Raw genomic sequence first — 23552 nt, forward strand, 5'->3', positions numbered from 1 at the left:
GACAGCCGTTGCTTCGAGAGAGCCCTTCCCTTCTGGCTCCCTCCATGACAGACAAAGAGCTGGTCTGAGGTCCTGAAACACTGCGTTCTGTCGACATAGGTGCGGAGAGCACGTACCGGACAGAGCAGTGCCAAGGCTGGGTCTGCCTCCTCCGGGGGCAGCGCTTGCAGGTTCACCACCTGGTCCCGGAAGGGAGTGGTGGGAACCTTGGGCACATATCCAGGCCGGGGCCTCAGGATCACGTGAGAGTAAGCCGGCCCGAACTCCAGGCACGCTTCGTCAACGGAGAATGCGTGCAGGTCCCCCACCCTCTTGATGGAGGCCAATGCAACCAGGAGTGCTGTCTTCATGGACAGAAACTTTAACTCTACTGATTGCAAAGGCTCAAAGGGATGCCTCTGCAGAGCACTTAAAACTACCGAGAGGTCCCAAGAGGGTACGAGGGGAGGACGAGGCGGATGCAGCCTCCTCGCTCCCCTCAGGAACCTGATGACCAGGTCGTGCTTCCCTAAGGACTTACCTTCCACTGCTTCATGAGAAGCGGCAATGGCCGCGACGTAAACCTTAAGGGTGGAGGGCGACAGCCTGCGCTCCAACCCCTCTTGCAGGAAGGAAAGCACGACACTGATCGAACATCTCCGGGGGTCTTCTCCGCGAGAAGAGCACCAATTGACGAAGAGGTTCCACTTCAACGCATAAAGGTGTCTCGTGGACAACGCTCTTGCGGAAGTGATGGTTGCCGCCACCGCAGGTGGCAGCGAACTCAAACCTGCCTCGTCCCGTCCAGGAGCCACACGTGCAGCCTCCAGAGATCGGGACGAGGGTGCCACAGAGTGCCCCGTCTCTGAGAGAGTAGGTCTTGTCTCAGAGGAATAGGCCAAGGAGGTGCTGCCGCGAGGAGCATGAGATCGGAGAACCACGTCTTGGTGGGCCAGTAGGGGGCTACCAGCAAGACCTGCTCCTCGTCCTCCTTGATCTTGCACAACACCCGTGCAAGGAGGCTCACTGGGGGAAACGCATACTTGCGTGGGCCCCGTGGCCAGCTGTGCGCCAGCGCATCCGAACCGAGAGTGCCCCAGGTCAGAGAATAAAACTGGGCGCAGTGGGCTGAGTCCCGGGAGGCGAACAGATCTATCTGTGCCTCCCCGAACTCTTTCCAGATCAGCTGGACCGACTGGGGATGGAGTCGCCACTCGCCGGAGATAGGGCGGACCCGAGACAGCTCGTCGGCTGCCCAGTTCCGGTCTCCAGGAATGTGAACTGCACGAAGGGACCTCAGGTGCTTCTGACTCCATATCAAGAGGTGGCGGGCGAGCTGCGACAACCGGCGCGAGCGTAGACCCCCCTGGTGGTTGATGTACGCTACAGCCGTAGTGTTGTCTGAGCGGACAAGCACATGCTGGCCCTTGAGCAACGCTCTGAAGCGGTGCAGGGCGAGCCGTACTGCCAGCAGCTCGAGGCAATTGATGTGCATGAGGCGCTGGGCCCCCGTCCAGGAGCCGGCGGCTGCATGCCCATTGCACATGGCACCCCAACCCGTGGTAGATGCATCCGTGGAGACGATGAGATGCCTGGAAACTCGCTGAATAGGGACGCCCGTCCGTAAAAAGCTGAGGTTCGACCACGGGAAGAAGGTTCGCCGGCATGTCGGAGTCACTGGGACTCGGAGCGAGCCGCGATGCCATGCCCACCTCGGGACTCGATCGCGAAGCCACAGCTGAAGCGGTCTCATATGAAGCAAACCGAGCGGCGTTGCCGCGGCCGCGGATGCCATATGCCCCAGGAGCCTCTGAAAAAGTTTCAGTGGAACCGCACTCTTGCCCTCGAACTGACGAAGACAAGTCAGCAGTGAGTGCGCGCGCTCGATCGTGAGCTGCGCGGACATGGCGACCGAGTCTATCTCCACGCCGAGAAAAGAGATCCTCTGCACGGGGCAAAGTTTGCTCTTTTCTCGGTTGACCCGAAGGCCCAGACGGGCTAGGTGCCGGAGCACCAAGTCTCTGTGTTCGCAAAGCTGAGCTCGAGAGTGTGCTAGTATCAGCCAGTCGTCGAGATAATTCAGGATGCGAACCCCGTGTTCGCGAAGGGGAACAAGGGCTGCCTCGACGATCTTCGTGAAGACGCGAGGGGACAGAGCTAACCCGAATGGGAGAACGGCGTACTGATATGCCTGGCCCTCGAAGGCAAACCGAAGAAACGGTCTGTGTCGAGGTAAGATGGACACATGGAAGTACGCGTCCTTCAGGTCGATCGCTGCAAACCAATCCTGATACCGAACACATTCGAAAATGCGCTTGGCCGTGAGCATTTTGAACGGTAGTCGATGGAGAGAACGGTTCAAAATGCGCAGGTCCAGGATCGGTCGTAACCCACCGGTCTTCTTGGGGACAATGAAGTAGGGGCTGTAAAACCCGGACCTCACCTCGGCTGGAGGGACCGTCTCGATTGCACCCTTCGCCAGCAGGGTCGCAATCTCCGCTCTCAGGACTGGGGCATTGCCACCGACTATCGTGGAGCGAACTCCCCTGAAGCGGGGAGGAGACCGTGCGAACTGAATCGCGTAGCCGAATCTGATCGTTCTGATGACCCAGCGGGATACCCCGGGAAGCGCTAGCCAGGCTTCCAGGAAGTGAGCCAACGGGGTCATGTGAACCACAGACGTCCCCCCGGAGGGGCAGCGTGGCGGGTCGACTGGCACGCGTGCAGGGGTTACCCCGCTCGGATGCGTCGAAGCCCGCTCCCCGACAGAAGGGACCAGGGAAAGCGGAGCGTTCCACGGGGGTCCGTTCTGCCGGGGGTCTGGCGAGAGAGGGGGAAGGGATTGGTGTAGCCCGGGGACGACACACGCACCCTTCCGCGCCCTCCGAGACAGAGAGGAGTGAGTGGGCCGACACCCTGGGGCATCGGGGGCACTCACTCCAGTCTGTGAGCTCAGTGAGGATGTCAAGTCTTTCTTTAACCAGTTCAGGGTGCTGCCCACCCGTGGGTGAGCAGCGGGGAGCTGAGAACAAAAGATTCTCCCCCGGCCCTCCACCGGGGGAAGGAGGGGGCCTGCTACCGCCTCCTGTGAAAGACTCGAGATCGTCACCGAGCGGCCCGTGTCAGGATCTTCGCTTGGCCTGGCGTTTAGCGGGGCGAGCGGCCTGAGGGGGCTGTGACGCCGGCCTGCGGCCTCCTCGACGCCGGGGCCCGGGTGAAGGCTGCTGCTGGGGCCGGGCGGGAGGGAGGGGAGCCGCAGGGGGGCGTCCTCGGCGGCGAGCAGGGGGAGGCGCCTGTGCCGACGACTGGGTGGAGGCAGCAGCTGGTCGTCGGGGCAGGATGTGTTTGATGGCCTCCGTCTGCTTCTGGGCGGTGGAGAACTGATGGGCGAAGTCCTCGACCGCACCGCCGAAAAGGCCAACCTGGGACAGCGGAGCGTCGAGCAGACGAGTCCGCTCAGCGCTCCGCGTATCCGACAGGTTGAGCCACAGATGACGCTCCTGAACCACGCTAGTGGCCATCACCTGACCAACGGCGCGAGCAGCCACTTTCGTTGCCCGGAGAGCAAGGTCAGTGGCGGACCGCAGTTCTTTGAATGCCGTCGTGTCAGTCCCGCCCTCGTGCATGTCTCTGAGCAACTTCGCTTGGAAGACCTGCAAAGTGGTCATAGCATGCAGAGCGGAGGCCGCCTGTCCCGCCGCTCTGTAGGATCGCGCCGCCATAGCAGACGAGAACCCACAGGCTTTGGATGGGTGCTTAGGAGGACCACGGTTGGAGGCGCTCTGTGGACACAGCTGCATCGCAACAGAGCGCTCCACCGGGGGCATCCCAGTGTACCCACGAGCGGCCCCGCCGTCGAGGGGGGGAAAGGCGGGGGAGAGATCGCGCTCTCGAGTGGACAAAGGAGCCCCCCAAGAGCGCGATAACTCCGCATGCAGCTCGGGGAAAAAAGGTATTGGAGTCGGCCGTGGCTTTGCAGCGGCAGCCTTGTCCAAAAACCAATTATCCATCCGTGAGAGGTCGGGGCAGGATGGAGGTTTCCATTCTAGCCCGATACTCCCAGCGGCTCGAGACAGCATGGCCGTCATCTCGGGATCTGACGCGGACAACGCTGGGACTCCCGAAGGAGGCAACGCAGCCGGATCTTCCTCTCCCGAGGAATCAAGCCCGCCTAGTGATGCTGTGATAGACATCGCATCATCATCTGGGGCGCTGCTCGAAGCAGCCGGTGCCGCCGAAGAGACAACCGACCGAGTCGAACTAGCGCCCGCTGGCTCACGCACTGAGGCGGGAGGTGTGGCCCGAGGAATTGTCGGGGCTTTATCCCACACCGTCACCGTTAGATCGCCCGGTCCCCGGGTCGACGGGCCCCCTCTCGTGAAGGAAGCCGATCGAGTAGGGGGGACCGGGGCTCTCACTCTAGTGAGATCATTGAGCCGCGACCTCAGTGTGGAGATGGTCATGGTCCCACAGAAGGAACATGAGTCATCCACGAACGCTGCTGCTGCATGCTGAATGCCCAAGCAAACAAAGCAGCGTTCGTGACCATCAGATGACGACAGAAATCTACCACATCCAGAAGGGCACGGGCGAGCCATCTTTAAAAAGACGTGCCGCGTGCAGCTCTTTTACAGAGAGGAGAGAAATTCACTCTTTCAGCGCTGAGGCTACCAGGGAGAAGCGCAAAGTCTGGCAAACCACTGCACAGATCGCAGGCAATGCAGAATCTCGCTGGGTACCGCCGTCACACCAACACTGAAGAGGACGCTCGTCTCGAAGAGTCTTGATTCAGCTTTGAGGAGTGAAGAGGTTCTCTTGGCTCCGAAGCGAAAACATACTGCGGTTGCGTTCACTTCCTCCTTTTATACTCACGGAGTAGGGCGGAGTACGCTATGCAAATTTCCGCAGCCCCAAGGCATTGCATGCCATTGGCTCGTGTTTTAATACTCGAAGAGGATTGGCTTTCTATGCGAAACCCCCAATCTCCGTCACTTCTGACGTAACTCGAAGTGACTACGATAGGGAACTGTAGTTAACGTTATGAAAGGATGAGAGCTATGGGACCGAGCGCGAGCAAAATCCAGTGAAAAGATGATAACGAGTGCAATGAGAGGACGCAAAATATAACTAATGAAAACGTCTCCATTAATTTTTGCATACGTCATTTAATGCAATACTTTAAAAGCCTTTTTCAAAATATTTGCTACTTGCAAATGCTAATTTGTAGGCCATTGAATTTTTTTTTATAATAATATATTCATTAAAATTAAAAACAAACATGAACTAACATTAACAATGGACAAAATCCCCACTATCTGATCCCTGAAGGCCGCTGTAGGCTAATTCAAACCCAGACAAAGATGGGTGAAGCATTGAAATAATACTATAATGCATATAAAAAATTAAGAATCGAATCGAATTAATCGAATCGCATCGAATTTGGATGTGAATCGCATCGAATCGAATCGTTCTAAATTTGCACAAATTGTTCATGAATCGAATCGAAAACCTATGAATCGTGAATCGAATCGATTCGCTGTCTACCCAAAGATTCACAGCCCTAATATAGACTCATTACATGCAAAGTGACATATTTCAAGCCTTTATTTGTTATAATTTTGATGATTATGACTTACAGCTTATGAAAACACCAAAGTTTTCATATCTGATGAAGCCATAATCATCACAATTATAACAAACAATGGCTTGAAATATCTCACGTTGCATGTAATGAGTGTATTTTATATATTAGTTTGACCTGAAGCAGAAGCGATGCTTTAACATGTAAATCACACTGATGCCAATAAAACTTTGGAGAAAGTTGAGCTTACTTCACGTGACTCCAGATGCTGAAGTTTGGAGGTGTTATTGTTTGTAACTTAAGTATAGATGTGAGTTACACACACACACTGTTCTCTTGCATCTGGGAAGGATTATCTCCAGAACGAGCAGCTCCACATCCGCTGAAGAAGAGTGTGATGATGACGGCGGCCTGTAAACACACTCTCCATCAAACCCGCCTGTCGATCTGTCAGTCAGAGCACACACACACACACACACACCTCCGTCTCCATCTGTCTTTACCCAGCGGGAGAACAGAAAGTGATTTTCTGCTATTAGCACCTCATTAGAGTGTTACAGCAGTGTGTGTGGAGTGTGTTCCCTCTGCATTAGGGCTGATTTGAATACCTGTGCGGGTCTTTGTCCCGCGGGACGCCCCGGAGCTGGGATGGCCTCTGTTATGTAGGAGTGTGATGGAGGTTGAGCCGAGGTCATCCGTCACCTTCTGTCAAACAGGATCTGCCCTCCCGGAGAGCCTCCGCCCATCTCACACACACACACACACACACACACACACACACACACACACCGCCTGATCCCGGCAGGCCGCCCTCTATGAGGAGTTCAGACAAGAAGTTTGACCAACTCTGTGTGTGTGTGTGTGTGTGTTTGTGAGTGAGTGAGTGAATGTGTTTGTTTGTGAGTGTGTGTGTTTGTAAGTGAGTGAGTGTGTTTGTTTGTGAGTGAATGAGTGTGTGTCTGTGCGTGTGTGTGTGTGTTTGAGTTTATGTCTGCGTGTGTGTGTGTGTGTGTGTGTTTGTGCTCATGTCTCTGTGTGTGTGTGTGTGTGTGTGTGTGTCTGTGTGTGTGTTTGAGTTTATGTCTGTGTGTGTGTGTGTGTTTGTATTTATGTCTGTGAGTTTGTGTGTTTGAGTTTATGTATGTGTGCATGTGTGTGTGTGTCTGTTTGTGTGTTTATATATGCGTGTGTTTGTTTGTGTTTGTTCTGTGTGAGTGTTTGTGATTGTGTGTGTGTGTTTGAGTGTGTGTGTCTGTGTGTGTGTGTCTGTTTGTGTGTTTATGTAAGCCTGTGTTTGTGTTTGTTCTGTGTGAGTTTTTGTGATTGTGTGTGTGTGTGTGTGTGTTTGAGTTTGTGTGTGTGTGTTTGTATTTATGTCTGTGAGTTTGTGTGTTTGAGTTTATGTATGTGTGCATGTGTGTGTCTGTGTGTCTGTTTGTGTGTTTATGTAAGCGTGTGTTTGTTTGTGTTTGTTCTGTGTGAGTTTTTGTGATTGTGTGTGTGTGTGTGTGTGTTTGAGTTTGTGTGTGTGTGTGTGTGTGTGTGTGTGTGTGTGTGTGTGTTTGAGTTTATATGTGTGTGTGTTTGAGTTTATGTATGTGTGTGTCTGTGTGTTTGAGTTTATGTGTGTGTATGTGTGTGTGTGTGTGTGTGTGTATTTGAGTTTATGTATGTGTGTGTGTGTGTGTGTGTTTGAGTTTATGTATGTGTGTGTCTGTGTGTTTGAGTTTATGTGTGTGTGTGTGTGTGTGTTTGAGTTTATGTCTGTGTGTGTGTGTGTGTGTGATCTCTTTTGAAACCCATGATATTCAGGATTCTCAGGACAAAATTATGAGAAACATGAGACGTTATTAAAAGCCTTGATTTGCTCTTAGTGTATTTCTGTTGCTAAAAAAACACATTTAGACCTAAATTTAAGATTTATGAATTTGAAATGCACACACACAGATATAAACTCAAACACACACACACACACACAGACATAAACGAAAACACAAAAACACACACAAACACACAGACACACACTAAGTTTTCCAAGAACACTACATCAGTATTGAGAGTGTCGTGTTGATTCAGTGTGTGTGTGTGTGTGTGTTACTGCAGTTACTAATGGACACCTGAAGCTTTAGTTCAGTAAACTGACTCGTCCATCCGTCATCAATACGGTTACAGTCAGTCATCTGTGGCGGCATGTTTAGTTTAGCATTGACATATTGAGATCAGCTTGTCAGTGTGTCAGTATGAGTGTGTCGGTCGTGCGACAGCTGGCTGTGATGTCCTGGTGTGTGTCGGTGTGTGTGAGAAAGCGACTGCAGAAGTGTGCCATCTTGGCTCTTTGCAGAAACCTGTGGCATCAGCGGGGCTTTTCACACACACACACACACTCTCCACTGACATCAGGATCCAGCCGAGCCGGAGCTTCACATCAGGGAAGTGTTAATGGGATAATGAGGATCTCCCCCCGACACACACACTCACACTCACACACTCCAGCGGCTCTAACACACAGATGGATCAGAACCAACAGGGCTGTGATTGACGACAGCGACAGACGACACCTTGTGCATTTCCTCTGCTCACAGCACACACACTGAGCCGCTCAGCAGGAGCTGTGTGTGTGTGTGTGTGTGTGTGTGAATAACTGCAACAAATGAGTAACACAATATTAACACTCTAGTAACTGCTATTAAAGGACTTTCACTTTTAAAATAACTTTTCCTGATAATTTTCTCACCCCCATGTCATCCAAGATGTCCATGTCTTTCTTTCTTCAGTTGAAAAGAAATTAAGGTTTTTGATGAAAACATTCCAGCATTTTCTCCATATAATGGACTTCAATGGGGTCCAAACGGTTCAAGGTCCAAAAGACAGTTTCAGTGCAAGGGGTTTAAACGCCTCCAGACAAATCTTTATGAATCTTTTTCCGAGTCATTTGGTTGATTCAACTAACTAAATGAACGAGTTGATTTGGGAAAAGATTTGTTCATTTTGATGAGCGTGTTCGAAATGGAGAGTCACGAACGCGCGTCACAGAACACAGCAAGGCGAGCATTTGAGCTTACAAAACTTAAACTTTGTTATTTATTTATTAAATGAGCGATCGTTTCACTTGATAAGACCCTTATTCATCGTCTGGAATTGTTTAAAGCCCTTTGAACAGTTTGCACTGAAACTGTCTTTTGGACCTTGAACCGTTTGGTTCCCATTGAAGTCCATTATATGGAGAAAAATCCTGGAATGTTTTCATCAAAATCCTTAATTTCTTTTCGACTGAAGAAAGAAAGACATGGACATCTTGGATGACATGGGGGTCAGTAAATTATGAGCAAAAGTTGTTTTTTTCAAAAGTGAACTACTCCTTTAACTAACAAGAAACTCTGATTAATGAATTAGCATCGCTCACTATTAGCTAATCAATAACTACTATTGTCAAACTTCACTGAAGACTAAGAACTAAGAAAGTGAGATATTTCAAGCCTTTATTTGTTATAATTGTGATGATTATGGCTTACAGATATGAAAACATTTACACAATATTTTGGTTTTCATGAACTGTAATCCATAATCATCACAGTTATAACAAATAAAGGCTTGAAATATCTCACTTTGCATGTAATGAGTCTATATAATATATTAGTTTCACCTTTTATTACTGAAATAAATCAACTTTTGCAGCATATTCTAATTTTTCAAATGTCACCTGTATTTATAACTCTTTCCACATTTGACTGCTTTTTGTTATTTTGTTAAGTGCATTAAAGCTAATAAATGCATATAATTAGGAAAACAACATCTTTGTGATATCACATTTTCAGATTTTTTTTATACCACTCAGCATTGTCAGGCTTTGCTACCCAACAGATGCAGGGCTGTGTTATTGATAGAATAATTCGTTTTAATCAGAAGAGTCGATAGCGCACTCGTCCGCCGAGGCAGTCGCACACACTCCTCTGTGATCGTCAGTCTCATGCTGAGCATCTGTTATATTGCATTTCAACATCCAGCACATATAACCCAACATCTGCGGCGTTTCCCTTAAGCGCTCCACCCGTCCCATTACACCCTCCACTGGCCTCTGAACACAACTGAGCACGGGACGACCCCTCTCAGACAACCGGCTTTACAAAATCTGCAATACACAGCTCAGAAAAGTGCGTATATATCCCACGTACCATTTATATCATATGCACGCAGAAACTATTCTTAGCGTATAAATGGCACGAGAAATTAGAGACACAGTTTCATGAGACTTGGCTGGATCAGTACAGCACTTTCAATTATAATTTCTAATGCCAAATTTGGCTAACGCTTTATAGTCCAATTTCGACTAACTTTCTAAGTCTGCAACATTTCAACTAATTCTCCTGATCCTGAGAGCCTAATACTCTAAGGAGAGTTAGTCGACAGTTATATGCAACTTTTAGTAGCATCGAAATATAGTGTGACCAAAAATTTTCATTGCAAATTACATGATCGATTTAATCATATTCATTGAAAAATAGGAAGATTTTTTTGCTTTGATTACAGTATCTGACCTTTAATAATTATCATGGTCACAGTCACAGATTTGATTAGTAACCTAAACTTGTTTTCATTTTTCTTTTTGCACTTTACATATACAGTATCGTAAATATAGATGATGAGAATAAGGCATTTTCATCATTATATATGCTATATTTCATTACATACAATATCACATAAATGATATATAGTTTTATATATGTGTTTGTTTATATATATATATATATATATTAGGGCTGTCAAACGATTATTCACATCCAAAATAAAAGTTTGTGTTTACATAATATATGAGGGTGCAATGTGTATAATTATTTTATACATATATATACACACACACATGCTTTTATATATTTAAGAAATATTTTCACGTATATACTGTATAAAGATTTATATATAATGTATATTGTATATAAATATAAATATTTTATATATAAATAATATTTTTTCTTAAATATATATGTCTATGTCTACTTTTATTTTGGATGCGATTAGTCGCGATTAATCGCTTGACAGCCCTAAATATATATATATTAGAGCTGGGAAACAATTAATCGCGATTAATCGCATCCAAAATAAAAGTTTGTGTTTACATAATATATGTGTGTGTGTAGTGTGTATAATTATTTTGTATATATAAATACACACATATGCATGTATATATTTAAGAAAAATGTGTTTATTAATATATCAAATATTTATATTTATGTATAATATTAATTTTATATAAATATATATAAAGTATATACATGCAAATATTTCTTAAATGTTTACATGCATGTGTGTGTATTTATATATACAAAATAATTATACACACTACACACACATATATTATGTAAACACAAACTTTTATTTTGGATGTGATTAATCGTTTCCCAGCCATAATATATATATATATATATATATATATACAGTATATATATAATGCATATAAATATTATCTATCTATACCCCTCATTCTAAGAAATATTTTTAAGGGCTTTTAGATCATGCTTAGAAATATACATATTCTGAAATATCAGCTGCAGTCTCACACACACACACACACACTTACCCACAGCGATGTCTCTCCTCCGATTAGGTGAGCTCTCAGGAGGGCCATTGGGTACAAAACGTTAACATCTGGCATCCATTACAGGCCCAGATCAGTTGTGATTTGTCCATATGATGACTCTGGCCTATTCACTGACGACACACCAGCACTGCTGTCACTTCTGTTCACACCAGTGCACACACACACACACACAGATCTTCATATTGTAGCTCAATGCCATTCAACACGCCCGCACTGTAAACTTTGTGACACGTTCAAATGATCAATTGCCTTTTTTTCACTAGTAAAAAGAAAATGATCAATCAAACTCCTAACCGAGGTTGCTAAATTGGTCAAATAATTTGAAATGAAAGGGTTTGCATTAGTCAATTATGAAAAATTACACATTTGATTTTACATCAGGAAAACGCTTTGCTGAGCTCATTATTGCTCATACTCTTGCCATCTTTAACAAGATCTGATACAGTGATTTAAGGCGACAGCACGCCTAGCTGTGTTCGCAGCCTTATTGCTCTTTATGTTTATTAAAAGGGAAACAATGCAATTTACAGATAGCAGTAAATGACTAAATATTAATCATTTTCATTGTGTGTTTCCTCAGAAACATATTTGCAGAAGAAGTAAAATCCGTCTAGGATCCCTCAATTCATTGTAGGTTTGTTTTCACCAGAAACCATCTGTCATTTACATTTAAATGCTATTCAGATTCACCAAGTGTGACGGATTTCCTCTGGCACTGGGCCAGCGTCACTGCGCTCGCCAACCCGCCTGAAATAAAGCACAAACTTTAAACTTGCAGCATCAAGTCTATAAGATTTCATATCAGAAATCACACCAAATTTACGTGGATTTTTTTTCTTTTTCTTATAAGTTCAAAAGAACAGCATTTATTTAAAATAGACACATTATAAATGTCTTTACTCTCAATCTTGGTCAAATTAAAGCATAAAAGCGTTAATATCTTCTGAGTGGTATGTCAAGGTTTCCACAAAAATATGAAGCAGCAACTGATAATAATCAGAAATGTTTTTTTAGCATCAAATCTTCATGTAAGAATAATTTCTGAAGGACAGAGTTATTTTAAATTCTAATAACATTTCACGATTTTTACATCACGCTTGGTGAGCATAAGATACTTCTTTCTTAATAAAAATGCCAATTATTACAAACTCTTGACCAATGGTCAAATGCTCAAGGACACAGTGGCAGTAGTTCATCTGAATCAGGAACCAGTCCAGATCGAACTGTACTCTGCATACTACAACTATAATGAGCACTTGGAGCATAAGCTTGCATTGCACCATCTGCATCCATTGGTTTTTACCCCGTCCCACGTGTGGAGCGTTGGTTAAGCCAAACTGTCAGCGTCTCAGCGCTAACTAGCGTCTCTCTCAGCGGCCGCCGAGAGCTGACAGCCAGCCATTTACCAAAAGCCTGCATGATGTGCCCTAATTAGCGTACACCACTCCCCTTTGTGCGTGTGATTGAGTAGTAACTGTATCAATTTTGCTCAATCAGATTTGTTTGAGATAATGCGCCTCTGGAGAGGCGATCCATACGCTTGCCTAATGGAGAATCATCTCGCATTAATCCGCCGCTGGTACCAACCTGTGTTCAATGCATTCGTCTTAAGGCCCCATGCAATATGTACACGCATTTGACATTTTTATCTGACTTGTAAAGTCGATAACTTTTGAGTAAAACTGACAGATGAATATAAGAAATCCATGGTGTCTATTACTCTCATTGTGTGCGCCGACATGTCGAACAATGTCCCCTACAGTGAGGGGCACTGGCGTACTTCTCTATGCCAAGACACGAGTTGGCACACACAGACATCTTACATCTCGCTTTATCTGCATTTTCAAACTTTCTGTCAGCTGTGCCACAAGGAATTAATGGTGCATTCACGTCACGTGGGAATTACCATAACTGCGAGTTGCTGAGTGGTGACCTGCCTTTATCAAATTTGTAATTAAAAGTAGAAAATTCATAAACAGTAAAAGTAAAAAAGTATCATTTTCCTTTAAAAACTCCCAGTTATGTGCCAAATATTGACATGTTTCACAGGGTTGGGGTTTGGTTTAGCTAGCAGATAGGAGTTAAAAGAAAGTGTAGACAGCGTCAGTCATTATAATCTGAACACACATCTGTATACTGTATCAGTGTATCAGCATCAGTCATTATAATCTAAACACACAGCTTCCCATCATGCCACTGATTGGATGAACAGTTTGTCCCACCCCCCAAAGTCCTGTCATTTGTGAAGCTGGACAGCCACAGTTCGACCAACTTACTCATATAATTGTATCTGAACATTCAACTGCAATAGGAGAACGTGTTCAAGCAACTTCATTAAAATATTTAGGCAATGCATTCTTCTTCTTCGAGTGAACCCTGGTGACCCAACATCTTACAGAGCATGTTCACCTCATGCTCCATTAGCCGCGGCAGCTTTCAAGCATGTGTCGGACCACAATTTAAATAAACACACATCCGTTGATCACACCAACTCCCTAAAACCTCCCTCTCTGTGACCAGAAGGCCCGGGTGCCGCGAGGACCTCGCTCGTTGGCGGTTGACAATCAAGGACATTTCGTTTTCGCCAATATCAGGGCAGTAACATTCTCCCAGGGAGTCCCTTATCCATAGGCTACTGGCAGACAGACAAACACTCAGTGACAGCCATTTATGGCCAACTAGTGAACGCCATCTGTCAGACACAGTAGGAGAACATTACGGAGCACAGAACTGAGAGCCTCGCTCTTTTATGTTGTCGTATTTAGAGTAAAAAGGATGCCAAATGCTGACTTGGATGTTGTAGATTGACTAACACAAAAAGGATCTGCTTCTCTGTCATTTAGCTCCAGGGTTTGTGCTTTCTTGCTTAGTCTGTTTAGCTTGTAATTTGGTTATCCGCAATGAAGTCCTTCCAGGATGAACACTGAAGAATTATCAATTGAAATGAGGACATTATGCTTGAAGTTTCTGCCCTGTAACGGAAGAATGGCGGTGTTGTAAAAGTACTTTGAATTAATAAAGCCGCTCCAGGCCAGTACAAATGGTGGGCTGATTTCCACCTACGTAGCGTTTAAAACATACACTGTAAAAGAAAAAAACGATTCTGTCTTTCTAAATTAAAAAAATTTCACGTTTTAAATTAAATGCGTTCCTTGCCGTTTCAACGTTGCAATGTCTGAGTGAAAACCGCTTCTACACCATTTTTTCGCCAGTGAACAATAGCAAACGTGGACAGTGCCGCTTTAACTGCACAATTAACATGCAAATGAGCGGTGACACTAATGGCTGTTGCAAAACGCTCTTATGATGGAAATATGCTTTCTGTTTTGGCTGTATGGGATAAACATTTGTCTATGAAATCAGCTGATGACAGGCCTTAGGCATTCCCCGGGGGCAGCGCAAAATGGCTCATGCACCTGCCACCTAATTCAGCCCGGGACATGGACTAGAGTAACTGGCAGGCATAATGAACTGCATTCATCCTGTCAGCAGAGTCAATAACTTATCCCCTCAACTGCTTTTGTTCTAGATGAAGCTTGCGGGTTGCTCCGATGTGCCCCATGCCCTTATTCAACTGAAATTTATTTTCAATTGCAGCCCCCGGTGTCGCCCGGCACAAGCCTGGCTTTGACGGGACTCTCTTTAGCCCTGGGCCTGGAGCATTGTTAGCGGCCGCGTCCATTGTTCGAGACCTTTGAGCGGTCGGATTGGTAATAAGGCCACTCTCGAAAGTGTAAAATCTCAAGTGTTTCCAGTAACAGGTGTGTCCACTGACGAGGACTACCCATTTGTCATGTGTGGAAAGAAAGGCCTCCACTTAGCGTAGCTGTCTTTTGGACAGCGGCCGCAGGGAAATTACCCGGGAGCTCGGGAGTCTCTTTCAACCCCGCTTGACCCCTCCGAGTTTACGGCTGGCAATCTGCTGCCTTAGTGGACTGAAGCGTCTGTGCTACTTGCAGTTGAGTAAATGGGCGCAAGGATTTTTCAACAGGTAAAGTCTGAGTTCAAATCTTTGGGCTGGAAAATTCACACATTTAATGCTAATGAGTTTGAGGTAGGTTTAGGTGGTTAGGGTTATAGGTATAGGTACTGATAACGTACTATGCCAAAGGGAACTTTACTGGATCCATACCTTGGACGCCTTACATCCTAAAGGTTTAAATGTGGACTTTGACATGAGTGTCATGCTTTAGTCATAGCTGTATTGATTTTTTGTTCCTTCTTTAAGTCTTGAATACTGCAATTTATGACGGTGTTTCTGATGTTTTTGCAGTCTCCATGTACTTATATTGTAAGCAGGAATGAATGTGTGGATATATTTGTATATGTACTTATATTTGTGTATACTTTTTGTATATATTCACGTCTGTTTCTTGTATTTTTCATTTTTTCACTTCTTCACTTAAGTGAAGTTAGGGTTCATCACCTTAAAAAACTACAACTCCCACCAGTGGACTACAACTGTCCCTACCTAGCCTCTGCAGGTGTGGGTTATCACTGTTGATTGTCCTAGTTGAACATAGTCAAATGGAAGGTAACATTTTGTTTGTGTATGCCCTGAGGATGGTTGTATCACCGAAAACTTTGTATCACTGAAAAATTTGGCTTGAAGGACTCAAGTGTGCAGACAATTTGTTCTTTTGGTTGTCTAGGGTTATAGGTTTAACGTTTTTTGAGTTAGGGTCAATAGGTAGAGTCAACAGTGTAACTAAAAATGTTAATTAATGCACATACTTTAAATTCACCAACAAAGTATATATCACATGGTTAAGCACATAGTTATACAAATGAGCAGCTGAGCCGAGTTTCGTTAACCCAAACATTGGAAAACTATCTCAACTTGCTGCAAACAAACATCTTATCATAACAATCAGAATGGTTAATGAAGCACCAGCAGGAAAGGAGTTTATTAACCACCAAACTGTAATTAAAGGAAACAAAGGGAGAGGCATGGAGCGAAAAATACCATGAGGCGTTTAATTTCCTTTCGAGCGAGTGTGTGAGAATTGCTTTGCGCAGAGCTCTCATTGGCTACATCAGCGGTCTCACAGATGCTTTTTTGGAAGACATAACACATAAACACAGACTTTGACAAATGACAGATTCTGACTCCAGAAGCGCACCATAGTTACCGCATGCTGCTTTCCATCGCTAGCCTGCAGCTTAGCCGCTTTTTGGAAGACAAAACAATCGAGAAGCAAGAACTAGATAGACTTTGCTAATACTGTAGTAACGCTACCTTTGCCACATAACTGTTTGCAAAGTCACCAGACTATTAATAAATATTGCAGTATTTAAATTATTTATCTGTGCACATTGTTACTTTTTTTAAATTAATGTGCCCTCATAATCTTGAATCAAAATAACTTCCCCTACCTTATCTAATGACACAACACAGTCTCAACACAGTCTCATGAAGATGCGTAGCCTATCTATACCACGAATGTCATTTCTCGTGGCATTTATACGCCAAAAAATGTTTTTTGCATGCTTATGCTAAGGGGGGAGGGGGGTGGGGAGTTCGTGCGTATTATACGCCAAAAACTGTGTATCATATGCACGCGAAAAACGCGTACCATATACACGCAAAAACTGTTTTTGGCGTATAAATGCCACAAGAAATGACATTCGTGCTATAGATACGAACTTTCATGAGATCGGGCTGATGCAACGGTGCATGGGCGGGACAATCTGTCACTCAAATGAGAACGACCAATAGCAAACAACAACCATCCAATCAAATGTGGACAAAATCAAGTCTACTAAATCAACAGTAGAGAAGAAACTCTTCCATTTCATGCCAACTTTGTTAAAGCCTCAGGTCGTGGTGGATGATAAAATGACCTAGAATCATATAGCCAGATAGCCTATAACTATAAAACGAGACATTTATTGGGATGGCTATTTTCCCCACCAAAAACATGGTATCACTAATATTTTTAGAAAATGTAAAATGCTTTTCTAAACGCCTCATTTAAAGATTGTTTGATATTTTCATTCTTACGTTAGGCCTATGTGAATGATTTAGAACAATTTTCTGAAACTAACCCTGATTGGTCAACGTCGGTTGAATCATCAAATAGTGTAAATACGAATTCAACACAAATATGATCGTAGTTAGCTCAACTCGTAAAAAAATACACCCTTGTCTGTTCGAAGGGTTTCAAATATATCTATATTTTACTGTAGGCTATTTTTTATTGATGATGTTTCAAGAAAATGACATATACAACATTAGGGGAAAATGGGAAAGGGGGAGGGAAGCAATAGAAATAAGTTATTTTGGGGCAAGTATTTCACATAGGTTCAGTACTGTACAGTCATATTCTGTCTAAATCCATTACCAATCCAATAAATCCATTTCTTCCAGTATTTTAGAAACAGGTCTTTTTTAAGTCTAAAAACAAAAGTCAAATCTTCCATATTGTAGCCTATATTTCTTTAACAATTTCTATCCATTCACCAAGTTAGGAGTTGTCCTGACTTGTAATAGCCTACTCTTCTTACATAGCCTACTATATTAACAATACATCTCTTACAACACAGTGTGCGCAATGTTACCAAAATACAATGTTGTGAAATCTCTTTCATATCATAAAATCTTTTGGATCTCCATCAAACCCATATTCCAGAAGGGTAATATTTTGGGCAACTCCAGAATACATGAAGATGGTCAACATCGAAATGTTTTTTTTACATGTACTGTTACATTATTCTCCTTGACTTACTTCACGTGGAGTTCAACATGGAAGCGCTTGATGAATCTGGCCTTCTTTCTCTATTTTATAGGCTACTGAATTGTGATAAATAAATATATTATATTCCACCATCTGTGATTAGGGAGCAGAAAAAAAATGTTACAATTTACATAAAACCAAATCTATCCAAAAAACAAAAACAAAAACAAACTTCTGCATTATTTCAAGCAGTGCTAGCCTATTTCGTTCAGGAATTGCGAACTTATTGTAACGAACTCTAATAATCAAGCGATCTATGCTAGAACACAGTTCCTAAACTTTAACTTCAAATAATTATAATTCGCTGATTCTGAAAATCAGTGGATAAATGAATGCTTTGCACAGTTGTACGAATCCAATTACGCAAATGCCCATTGCCAACGCGGCGTTTCTCAAGCGCGCGCCGCGGTCCCTCCATCTGCCTCGAGCACTGGCCAGTGTTCACACACCGTTTGTAGTTCCTAAAAACAAAGTGTAAAACTATCTCGCCCAGGCTCTTCTTGTTACTTGTCTAAAAAGGGGCTTGAGCCCCTCAACGAGTTAGTTACAAAGAGCTTTTTAATCCCTCGCCTCATTTACATCCCTCAAGAATAGAGTCCTGAATATCTAATCTTCTGCATTTAGGCTCCTGTAATCCGCACGCGCTCTCTGATGTTTTCTTCTCCCATTCCCACATGAACAATTAACTTGTAATCTCTACAAACATACATTCAGCTGCTGTCTGTGAAAGCACCCGAGGGACTAGCTTTGTGTTTCATATGTGTCCAGTGCAACTTTATGATTTACTTCTGCCGCTGATAAATAGGAAATATTATCATTTCTACCAAGATTTCCATTCAGCAATCGTCATTAAAGAAACTTAACAGAATAGATTAACCAAATAAAGCATCGTGTGCCTCACAATAAAAATATAAAACATAACAGCTTATGATTATTATTATTATGTTAAAACTGTTCTTCTTATTAATGGCTAAAAACATTACAGCCTGTTTTTTCTATAGGCTGCTCGTTTTTTAATCATCACACCAGTGAAAAAGATTTTCTCATGAAATTCATTTTGCTGTCACAACTCTCAGAAAGAAATATGAGTAAAAGTACCGTGTGATTTTTATTTTGTTGCTATCATTGAAACCGTATTTTGTAATTTTCGTTCACATTCAGACGGCACGTTTTATAGCTTGCACACATTAGCCTACATGTTTCAGCACATTCCGTCTTTTTTATTTGCTTTCTTTGTTTCATTTTTATTTCTTTTTTAATTAAAATAGGAATTAATGCTTGCATGTAAATATACATTTGAGTAATATTAATTAACTACGTATACAATGGGGTTAGGATTAATATTAGGTTTGTTTTAGGGTTTTAGGGTTTTTATATTTATTACTATGTAACATAACAATGACACTGCAAAATAAAGTGTTAATTAATTAATATGTTGAGCGCCAAGGAAATGATTTCTGTCTGTGACGAATTATATTTTGAAACTTTTTTTTTGTAGGCCTATATTAAATTGCTTTTTATTTTGCAAACAGATAATTATCTCTATATTCAATAATATTTTTAAATATGTAGGAGCGGACTGATCATTAGCTATTATTGTCAAATGCAGTTGTAATAACTATATAATGCACAATACATGTAATACGCACAACACGTTACAAAATATACAAAACAAAACAATCTTTTCTTTTTTCTTTTTTTACAGCAACGTTTTATTGAAATTTCATCCAGGAACACTGGGCAATAATAAATATCTCATTTGTCAACAAGAATGTACAAAAATAAAGACCACGGCAATCTCTCTGGAATAACAAAATTTTCCCAGGAAAAAGGATCATGCTCATGCTGAAGAGTTTCAAATAAAGATATACGACACACTGAAGGTTCCGCTATTACTCGGGCAGACAATGGATGAATCAAATAATCGAAAGAGAGATATCATCATCATCATCAGAACAACACTCTAATGCGAACTAAATCCACAGTCGTACAGTTTCCATCTGAAATGCCATTTCACAATCCTTGTTACAAGGAACATGTGGGTTTCGTCTTTTCACGCCCTTTGCAGAAAGACACATGCACGCGACTCATCATCACATCACATGATCAACAGGTAGCCTTACGCAACTTTACCATGATAGACACATTCTGCGCCAAAACGCATAGAGATGGGTAACACTTTATTTTACAACGTCTTTATATTACATGTAGTTACTATAAATGAATCTAACTCTAAACCAAACCAGACCGTAATCCCATAGTTAATATTACTCAATACTTACATGTGTCACTGTTATAAAGACACCTTAAAATAAAGTGTTACCGAGATTTGTAACGCTGAAGCACACACACAGCAGATCCCACATCAATGTAGCCTAGGTTCATTTTTGGCGGACAATCTGGTTACCAAAGTAAGCTCGCGCAAGGGGAGTGCTCGCGTTTCCAGGGCAACTTCAAACACATAAGATTCCATTTCGAATAGAACAATTTACTCTCATTTACAGTGAATGTACACGGAGCCTCGCGCGGCCCCTGACGTTATTTACAGTGCGTTATGCAGCACATACTCCATAACCTTACAAAGCAATCAATGAGATCCTTGTTACAAGGACGAAGTAGTGTATTTGTAAGGAGGGCTAAAACAATCAAACAACCAAACAGACAGACAGACAGAGCATGCAAAGTCCAGTCCACAATGCACACTTCACTTCATCACGTCCTTGTTTTCCGTGGAAAGCCTCGTGAGTCCCGTGGAGGTGATGGGCAGGTGCGGGGGTGGAGGCACCTGGCAGATAGTGCAGGGGCACGGCAGGCCCGACCAGTGCTGGAAACTGCCCCCGAGGTGCAGAGGGGGCGCGGGGGTGCTCTTCATCAGAGAGTGCGGGGCCCTGATGGATGTAAGTCCCGGTAAACTGGTCGAAAGCGTCGAGGAGGTGGAAGAGGACAGCGCGCTCCCGAGGAGCGGGTGATGCACCTGGTGTGCCGTGCTCGCGGAATGCGCGCCGCCGTGGCTCACCGTCCCGCAGTGAAACGCCGAGTGATGTCCTCCGTAAATCTCGCCCACGAGCCGCTTCATCTCGTCCAGGGAGCTGGTCAGCATTAAGATGTAGTTTCTGGCCAGCAGGAGGGTGGCGATCTTGGAGAGCTTCCTCACGGACGGCCCGTGCGCGTACGGCATGACCTCCCGGAGCCCGTCCATCGCCAGGTTCAGGTCGTGCATGCGCTTGCGCTCGCGCCCGTTGATCTTCAGGCGCAGTTGCTGGACCTCCTGCTCGGTGACTTGCTTCTTCAGCTTGTACTTGCTGCCGGAGGGCGATTTGGACAGGTGTTCGCTGCTCATCTTCTGGAGCAGCTCGTTCTGCGTGGAGGACACGGAGTTCAGGCGCGCGTCCTGCGGGTGGAGGAGGTGGTGTTCGCGGAGGAACATCTCATCCATGTCTGGAGAGGAGGCTCTGCTGGAGCTCGTGTCCGAATTCATTTTTTTATGTCTGAGCTTGTGTAGGAGGTTGTCTTTCTCTTGTCTTGTTTTTATTTCAAGTCACTCCTGCTTGATCACCTGATTTATCCCACCGGAGCCTCTCTCTCCCTCTGTGTGTGTGTCTGTGTCTCTCGACCGAGGCCGTGTCGCCTGGTTTGCTCTTCTCTCTCGCTCTCTGTATGTGTCTGTGTCTCTCTCTCTCTCTCTCTCTCTCTGTGTCGACCGAGGCCGTGTCGCCTGGTTTTGATCTCTCTCGCTGATGAACTCTCTCGATCTGTGGAGTCGCATCACAGGACTCAGTATTTATAGCGCTGCTCGACAGGGGCCAAACAAAAGGAGCCCCTCTATTCATAACGGCCTTGTTAGGATGACGTCCCCATTATCTGGAGCGGTGTGCTTTGACTGTCCCATTGACCAGAGGAGCATCTATTCATATTCATTGTAAGGACGCCATGGGGGGACACTTCAGCCCGGGAGCCTCCGAAACTTTGCAAATACTTCTCCACACTTAAGAACCGATGCCGGGTCAGTCACAACACACCTTGCACCATTCACTGATTATGTATGCAATCACAAAATAGACATACTGTGTTTGTTGGTATGCGCGTGATAGGATAGGAATATTTTGTTATTATATTTTTGTCGTGCATCTAAAATAATATTAACAAGCATGATTAGATTAAGTATGATCCTACAGATTAGATGTGTATGTGTGTTACAAAGATTAATCCTGAATGGATATTGTCATTTTTTTAATGCAGTATATATTTTGTTAATTTCATAATTAGTTTTCATAATTGCTTTGGTGTGTCTGTGCAATTACATTTCTTTAAAAACAAGGTAAAGATAAACAAATTAGTTCCTATTCTAAATTAATAATAATAATAATAAAACAATGTCAATTATAATCACCTGAACTGAATGAAAACAGAATTAAGTATTTAGTCGATTTTAAACTTACTTTAGCCTATTATCTATGACAAAATTCTGTAACTTTATTATGAATCTAAAAAGCAGAAAATGTGTTATAGCAACTAATTAATATTGTCCTTAAGTTTATGTAAATTTCTGATTATGATTAGGATTAATATTAACAGATATAGATTTAGCACTGAGCATTCGCTGTAAATGCTGTCTGATATGTTTAATTATTATATGAAAAAATGCTTTTACTGATTTATGCCCACTGAAAATGCATAATTACAAAATCTTTTGATTTAATTTTGTCGTGCATTACAAGCAGAGCAAATATCATTTATATATTGGTAAGATAAATATGAAATATGTTTAGCTTATTAAATAATTTTTCATTGGCAGATGATCATTACTCATATCTTCATTATCATCTGGTTTATATGAAACAAACAAAGTCAAGCCTTGTCTCATAATTATGAAAACAATCAACATTTCTGTGTACAAAGTAAAACAAAAGTCTAAACTGATCTGAACATCACAGAAATGGAAGAAAGATGAGAAAGTTTTTGCAGGATAAAAACAGTGTTTCCTCTCATCGTCTCGCTGGTTTTCCACAGCAATAAAATCCCTGCACAAAAAGAGTGAAAACATGAATTCACGGCACCACAGAGGAAGTTGAAAGGGAATCGTTTCTCATAAAGGTGCTGCAATGCAAAGAAAAGCTCAGGACTGCTTTACTCTCTCTTGGTGGCATTTGAAAGTGTAAAGCTTTGAATACCAATTGCTTGAACTGGACATATGTGAATCCTTTTTAATCCTACTAATCCTGTCTCCAAGTGTTTCTTTGTCTGTGGGGGCGACCACATAGATCTAAGTGAAAGTGTTCCTAATCCGGCCAATGTGGAAAAATGTCTCAGTGTGTGAGCGGAGGAGAGAGGGAAGAGATGGAGGGGGAGAGAGAGAGAGAGGGGGGGGGGATGAGGTGGCCGATACGGGGATGTAGAGAGGCGGGGGGTCTCATTTACTCACTGCTGCCCCGAGGAGGAAACCCAAACAGCAGGACACCATCCCAGAACCGGGACCTCACTACAAAAGCACTCAGGCTTTACAGCAAACACACTCGTCTTATTCCTGTTCCTAAAGTACACTGTAAAACACAACGCTTTATTCTGATGATCTGATGTTTGACTGATGTCAACTAACTCTCATTAGAGTATTATTACTTTAATATCTGATAACGCTTTATTCTGATGATCCGACGTTTGACTG

The 23552-nt window shown here is 43.6% G+C and overlaps 1 protein-coding gene across 1 annotated transcript; it reads right to left on the reverse strand.

Moving 5' to 3' along the window:
- Positions 1-19592: 19592 nt before the first annotated feature.
- On the reverse strand, positions 19593-21632 carry olig3 (oligodendrocyte transcription factor 3). The gene has a single exon (XM_039690409.2). It carries the CDS (start codon positions 21366-21368, stop codon positions 20595-20597), a length of 774 nt encoding a protein of 257 aa, XP_039546343.1. The 5' UTR covers positions 21369-21632; the 3' UTR covers positions 19593-20594.
- Positions 21633-23552: the final 1920 nt, after the last annotated feature.

This window comes from Pimephales promelas, chromosome 11, assembly GCF_988280905.1.
Source record: "Pimephales promelas chromosome 11, fPimPro1.hap1.1, whole genome shotgun sequence".
NCBI classification, from domain to species: Eukaryota; Metazoa; Chordata; class Actinopteri; order Cypriniformes; family Leuciscidae; genus Pimephales; species Pimephales promelas.

What these genes read in the sequence shown, in the direction of transcription:
- olig3 (XM_039690409.2), bottom strand. Translation starts at nt 21,368, where the DNA reads ATGAATTCGGACACGAGCTCCAGCAGAGCCTCCTCTCCAGACATGGAT.